Here is a 7,767-nt window from a genome sequence, read left to right on the forward strand (position 1 = left end):
ATCCACAGAGATAATCTCTACCACTTCCCCCAAAAAACGAGAACCAAAATATACATTTAAGCTAAAAGCTAGCATTTATGTAAGTGTGCATGCACAGGCATGCGAACTCATGTGTTTTTAACAACTCCAACTGTTTTGCAGAACCGAACACAGGAGAGATGCACACATCAGCCCCCTCCTATGCATTCCCCCTCTCCTGTCTTTCTACAACCTCGCCTCCTCTTAAGCCCAGAGTTAAGCCACTCACCCACCGAGCTTGGAGTGCTACTCCATTGTTAATAGGTAAGAAAAACATCTGAATGTCTAGCCTCCCCTAAGCATTGTTTTTAACCAGGGCACCCCAATGGGAGTCCACTGCAGTAAGATTTCATCCCAGCTAGCTGCCAAGAGACATTTGACATTGAGGAGGCAGGAGTGGATCTTCTCTCCGTGTCTCTACTGCTCTGTTTACTGGAGACAAAGATCACCAGAAGTGACAAAGGAAGCCAGCATCCAGATAAAAGAATCTCCCTCCCACAAGACCTATTATCCCAAGACAGGTCTGTATCAGAAAGACTAAAAATAGTGTGTGGGGGGAGAAGTGAAGTGATGTCACATTTTTGTTCTCTGTTTTGGTTTGCTTTTTTTCAGTTAGACAAGTTTCTCCTTCCTCACCTCCCCACCCCTCACCCTGCAGTCCCCAAGGCTGTAGTAACACTGACCATCTTCTAAGGCAAGAAAGTCAACAGGGAGAGAAGAGCAGAGCTGCAATTAACAACAAAGCTTCCCCCCCTCCCGCCATCCCTGCCAAATCTCAGCCAAATCCTCTTCTTTCTCTCAAGCATCAGATGGGTGGGATAGTAACAAGCACAAATACACTTGCGAAAGCGGACAGCGGGAAACATTGCACTTATGTCCTTATTTATTTATTTATTTATTTATTTACTGAAAAAGTGAAAAAGCAACACCAACCTTGAGGATCCCAGTTCACCTGTTTTCTTGGAGTCTCGATTGGAAATTTCATTGCTTCCTTTGCACAAGGAGAAGGGAAGGATTAAATGAATTCCTTTTTTTTTTTTTCTGCCTCAGTGCTGCAATCAACAAACAAATTAATTTCGGGTCAGAGGGAAGACGGCGCCTTTCAAGAGAGGAAGGGGAGAATAAACTAGTGGTTGCCAGGCAAAGATAAAATACACGTGAAAACGGGGAAGGGAAGAAGGGAGTGTAGTTCTGAAGAGCAAGTGGGAACGGTGGCAAATGCCAAAGTGAGCTTTGGAATAATTGAGAAGGGCAAAAATAGCCCGGGAGAGAAAGAGGGCAGTCTGATTCAAGGCGCTTCCTGGTTTTATATGGGCTCCAAGAGCAGTTGCTGGGTCCCCCTGTCCTTTTGCAGATGCTCCTCGGTTGCCCACTGCAGCATTACACATTGGGCTGGCGGTGCACACGTGAACGCGTCGCTCAGCCAGATGCAGAGCTGAGAGTGCCAGGGAATCGCGCCAGTCAGCCACTCAGGCAAGCCTCGCCTGCCAGCCAGGCTGCTGTGGGCTGCTAATACATCTGGGGAGTGCATTGAACAAGCTCATCTCCGCCCCACCGTAAGGCAACCCCGCAGTCGTCGGAGTGGACCAAGAGCCTTGCTCGAGACCTACGCCTGGCGCGCGAGAAGGGGAGAGAACAGGCAGAGCTTGGAACGGGGAAAAAGAAAAGTCATCCGCTCGCTGGAGGGAGTTGCAGCCTCGTGGCTTGTGGGAGGGCGCGGGAGATCATCCTATCTGAATGCAGAGGCGGCTGCAAGCGGCGGCGGCGGCGGCGGCGGGCATAGGCGCAAGCTAGGCGGCGGAGGAGAGACGGACTCGCCGCCCCGGCTTTCGTCCAGCTGCTCTCAGAGTTCCGCGCGAACACCTGGCTTGGCAGAGACCGGAGGCTGCAAAGGAGGGCCAGAGCGTCAGTGGCCTTGGAAGCAAAAGGGGAAGGGGGTGGCGCTCCGATTGCATTATTGGAGTGGGGGCGCTGATGGTGGCTGGCTACTTACTGGCTCCCTTTCTCGCCTGGAGGAGGAGATTGCATTGCAGTGTTGTTAGGTGGAGTTTTGCAGCGGAGACGCGCTTGGCTGGGCAGGAGAAGCGGTCGTAGCAGCGGTACTGCTAGGCGGGGGGGCGGGGAGGCAGACCTCAGCGCTCGGAGGGATCTCCTGCACAAATAATAATAATAATAATAATAATAACAACAACAACAATAATAATCGTTAATTCTGCCTTTTTCCTCCCGCACTGGGACTGGCTTCCGGTCAAAGACAGATCGGCACCAAGGGATCCCAAGGGTGGATCAGCTGGTACTAGAGTCACAACAGTCTTCTGGGGCTACATTTGCCAGACAGAAAAGTGAGACAGTCTTGAGTTCCTTTGAGACTTGAGCTAGTTGTGTACTTGCTTAGTCCTGTCAGCAATTTATGTCGTTTTCCTTCTTTGCACAGACTGAATATGCACATGTAAACTGGGAACCACAAAAGCAAATCGTGTGAGTGTTCGAAGTATACAAGTGGGAACTGCAATAAAATGTTGCTGTGCAGCATTCTTTTATGACTGGTTGGCTGCTCTCTTGATTACCCCATTGTATTCTCCATTCACCCATGTTTTCCATTTCTCCCTCCATCAGCATTTGTTAGGCATAGTCCTCATTGGACTGCCTTTTAGGAGACAGGACAGAGATCCTACCTGAAGAGGATTTTCCCCTATTTTTTAACGTTTGCCTTGTACCTTTGCAAATATTCCATGAACCATGCTGATATTTCCTTCTTGTAATGGATGGGGTTGTTTTAGTTATGTAAGAAGAAGCACTCAGGAGAATTGATTTATATAAACAGAGTACTACTTGTTCAGTGCTATCTGGATAGCTGGTTCATGCATAAGAAAGGGACAAAATAAATTGCATATACTGTATATGCTAAGTAAGTCCAGGAAGAGGTCATAAAAATATACCTTTATATTTTCACCTTATTCATAAACCATTGTTGCCTACATTGAATGTTTTAATGACAGCTGAGGTGTTCATCCTGAATATAAATTACTATTTGGTAAACCACGGTGCAATTCATATTAGAAATATTTGTGATATGCAGAATTTTCAGTGAAATATTTGGATCACAAAATGACCTTTGTCTAGTGCAGCCTAACCAGGATAGATGGTGATGGTGTAGACCCCTATTTTGAATGCGTTGGGTAACTAATTAGCTAATTCTCCTTTGCCTTATTTCTGCAAGTTTCTTTGGTTTCTATCTGTTTTCCTTCAGTGTGTTTTAACTAATTAGTGTACTAAGATGTTTTATATGATGTGTGAGCATGTTAAAATAAAAGCTTATATCCTTTGAATCATTGTATGAGTTGATGTTTTCTAGAGTTAATAGCAGTTATTCCACACTTACTGTAAGTGTAATAGAGTACCTAGACTGTTCTGTACATATTGATCTTTGCTAAAAGATCTCTACATTCTTACACGTGTCTTAGCAAATATGCACATATGAATTTAGGTATGCATATAGAGAGGCACATATACCAATAGAAGGACACAAGGATGGAAGTACAAGCAAAAATCTTTTAATGTATCAGCTTGTTGATGTTAATTAATTAACCAAGTTATAAGTATAAATCCCAGAGTGTATGGCTGATGTTTCATTTGAATCAGACACTTGACAGTTCAGACTTAGGACTAGGCATGATATGGAATGACCAGTTCACGAAGCCTTCGGATTTCAGCCTCTGCACTGAAGCGTTATTTCAAACCAGGGGATGCTATCTTTAAAGGCAAAGGACACAAGAAGAAACAATCCCCCCCCTCAGTTTATATTACCCAGAAGTTTTTGGAATCTTCCCAAATTTTGTATACTGGTAAGATGATGATGGTGATGGTGATGATGGATGATAGCACCATTTAAATTGGCATGGTGTTGATTTTGCGAAGTGAAAAGACACTCCTGGAATTACAGTTGTATTGTAGAAAGACCCATACAAGTTTATCAATATGTGTTTCTCCCCTCTAATTCTGGCCTCCACATTAGGCCTGTTTGGTATACAATTCGAAAAGGAGTTGCTGGGTGCAGACACTGAATTGCCATGCTGGCAGTAATGTAGGGAGCAATGACGTATGGAAGGAATGACCTATGAGTGTGTCCTGTAAGACTTGAATATAACATTACGGTTCCAGGGCAAAGAGTGTTTTCTTCTGAATAGAGAAAAATGCCACTGAAATCTAAAGAGGCTCTTGACTTTGCAGTCACACAAGTTCAGTAAACTGGAATGGAAAACGTATTTATATTAGACTTTGCAGTCATAGTGCAATAACTTTGACTGCAGCTGGAAAAGTTAGGAGAGTTCAAGCTTATCCTTTCCTAAAACTAAACTGAGGGTATAATATTCCAAACCTAGGCCCATTTAGCAATGGCTCCTCAAAAGATTTCTTATAAATCATCATCTCTGATTGCACAATATTCATGGAAGTTATCATACTGATATTTCTAGAGGGTCATTTCTTGTAGCAGCATTCTGCTTGAGCAGTAGAGCAGCTTTTCATGGGAAGCAAGTCCAAAATACATCATGCAAAGTGGTCTCTACATTACTGCCAGCAAGACAATTCAGGCATACAGACCTAGAAATAAAATAGGAACATGGGAAGCCATCATACAGGGAGTCAGATCCAATTCAGGTTTACTCCTTAGGCACATAATCTGTGGCCCTAGGGCTGAATATGGTCCCCAGAACCCTCGGGTATGTCCTTCAGAGAGTTCCAAAACTTGTTAGTAAATTGTAATTTTCAATAGTAAAGAAGAAGTATACATGACTAAATCAAATCAATTTTAATTTTAATTTTATTTAAATGTAGATATAGAATTGATAGAATCTCTTTCAAGTTGAGTTCAGCTCCTGTTAATGTGATAGACATTCGCTTCATGAGCTTCTTCTGGACTTTTTTTTTCAACTTCCCAGTCTAGTCTATAATTCTGGCCTTTCCTGGTAGTATCCCTTCCAAGTAAAAACCAGGTCTAATCCTGTTTAACTTTTTGAGATCAGCTGGGTACTTCTGTGTGCTGGAGCAAATAATGTGTGTATTCTCATTTTATATAATGAAATCAAATTTAGATTTTATCACCTTTTGGAGTGCAGCCCCCAGCACACAACTCACCTTGCCCAAGCTGGCTGCTGCTTTCCAGGGTTTCAGACAAAAATGTATTTGTCTGAATGTATTTGCAGATGCCAAATACAGAATTTGGCACTATCTGTAAAAGAAAAACACATGTTCTATCACTAAGTTATGATGCTTTCTCCAATGAGAGACATTTTTATGGCATTCTAGCCTTCTTCAGATGTTCTGAAACTGACATACAAACCTATGTGAATATGCATGAGTGTATGTGCTCTGCACATGAGCTTCTTGAAGCCCCTTCCCAGTGCCCTCTTCATTTTTAGGGCAATTTCTGAAGTAGGAAGTCTTCTCTCTACAGCAGTGTTTCTCAACCTCATCAACTTGAAGATGTACAGACTTCAACTCCCAGAATTCTGTGAATTGAAGTCCACGCATCTTCAAGTTGCCAAGGTTGAGGAACACTGCTCTACAGAGTTTCTTCATATGAACTCAGAATCGATGGCCGGTTCAGAGCCTAAGTTGTTTCTATTGGTGTCAACTGCTGTAGAGGAAAAATAAACTTGGAAAAAGAAGGGAGGGAGGGAGGGAGGGAAGGGAAGGGAAGGGAGAGGAGAGGAGAGGAGAGGAGAGGAGAGAAGAGGAGAGGAGATACCACATGGAGCCTGCCCTTCCCTCTGGCATGTGCAGAGCCATTACCACCAATTGCCCCAAATTTTCAAGAAAAGGGGAAAGAGGGAGGGAAAACTTCAGCTCTAACTTCCATCTCAGAATCAGATTCTGGGAACTGTAATCCCAAGGCTCTAAACTGTGGAAGACTGTCTTGTTATGTGAAACAACAAAACCCAAATATTCAGAAAACCAACTGTATATGTTGTGACTAAGCCATAAGAGAAGTATGCCAATGCATCTGTAATAATGCTCTTGGAGGTGAAGGTGCATTTTCCCCCTACAGAAAAAAACTATAGACAGCCTGCATCTCTATATATGTGTATACACACACACACACACACACACACACCTCAGCTAGCTATAGTTCCCCAAATTAGATGGATAGATAGGGTAGGTAGATAGATCGGGATAAAAATATTTTTTTAAAGTATTAATTTTTATTTATTACTGTATATCCTTTTTTTTTTCTTGGAGCTTAAGGCAGCATACATGGGATGGCTCTCCTAATTCTAATCTTACAACTGAAATTCGTTGGGAGGAAAGAAATTAACTGGCTGAAAGTCACCTAGTGAGCTTCATGGTCAAGTGAGGTTTTGAATCTGGGTTTCTCTGATCCAAGTTCAGCAACTTAACCACTATACTACACTACAGTGTAAATTTCCAGCCATTAATCAAGTGCATATTTAATACTGCCACAATTTTCTCAACAGATAGGAGGCAATTAGTTTTCACTAAATATGCAGACATGAGATTCAGAATTACTCCTTGACTGATACATTCAACAATGAAATTGTACACTTGCTACAAATTTGGTTATAGAGAATTTTACAATTAATATTACTTAAGTTAACCAGAAATCATTTATTCATATTATTCAAAGCTCCAGAAGAATAATGCTTGTAGCTGTCCGAGGTACTGAAACAATCCAATAGCTTGTATTTATTTATTGTGGACAGCTTTCATAATGCAAATTAACTAGGAAAAAAGCCACAAGATTCTCTACAGAATAAGATCTGGGTGGAGTACCTTTTCACCAAGCATAAAGCCAATATATACCTAGTGATAAATACTCAGGTAATTATGAATTATTATATTATCAAGAATATTGAAAAGTTTACCTTCTGAAATGTATCAGTAAAGTTAAAGTTTAATATTCGTGAAGTGCCCACACATGCAAACAGCCATAATATTGCTGCAGTTAATTAAATTGTATATTAGTAGAAGCAGAGCTTGGAGGAAGCAGAGTGTGTGCATCACTCACCCTCATAATACATTTTATTTTCATTTTATTAGTGGAAATTAAAATGCCTATGATCTGGTGCATCCCACTACTGAAGTAAGAACATAATAAGAATTTTTCAGAATCACTTTCAAGATCTGTCTGTTCTAGATCTTGCTATGCAGCATGTCAACCAAATACCAGCAGTCAGACCTTCTATCATGGTTTTCTCCATCTTAGCAAGTGGTATTTAGTTGAGTATCTGCTTCTGAACCCATTTCATTATGAATAATAACAACCAGATAAACTATATTTTATGAATCTGTCTAATCTTATTTTAAGGCCATCTAAATTTCTGGCCACAAACATATCTCATGGCAATAAATACTATAAAACTGTTTGTTCAATATATGATGAAATCCCAAGAAGGAACATTACATCAATTTGATTATTTATTCTCCTCACAGTTGGCTGATTGTGCAAACAAATCATTTGACATTTTCACCACAAACCAAAGAAGAAACTTTGCAAGATTTTGCACATCACATCTGGCAATATGACAAGATATGTGATCAGAAAGTGCATTAGAATGTATTTGCATTTTAGAGACATTTCTGATGGATGAAAGTTGGAGTCCAAACCTTGGAAAGCAACATTTTACCCAACTCTGTTTTAATGAATCAACTAGATTTGTGTAGTTCTTTTATGTTACTGACAAAAGAGAGAAAACGTGGCACTAAATATATTAAATTTTCCTCCCAAAG

General features: G+C 41.3%; 1 protein-coding gene across 1 annotated transcript in view; it reads right to left on the reverse strand.

Annotated features, from left to right (window-relative positions):
- Positions 1–2,109, reverse strand: part of KCNK10 (potassium two pore domain channel subfamily K member 10) — a 67,088-nt gene extending 64,979 nt beyond the window's left edge. The window contains exon 1 of the mRNA XM_063290194.1: positions 952–2,109. Coding sequence (XP_063146264.1) covers positions 952–1,003 — 52 coding nt within the window. The 5' untranslated portion in view covers positions 1,004–2,109. The remainder of the gene's footprint in view (positions 1–951) is intronic.
- Positions 2,110–7,767: the final 5,658 nt, after the last annotated feature.

This window comes from Candoia aspera, chromosome 1 (assembly GCF_035149785.1).
Source record: "Candoia aspera isolate rCanAsp1 chromosome 1, rCanAsp1.hap2, whole genome shotgun sequence".
NCBI classification, from domain to species: domain Eukaryota; kingdom Metazoa; phylum Chordata; class Lepidosauria; order Squamata; family Boidae; genus Candoia; species Candoia aspera.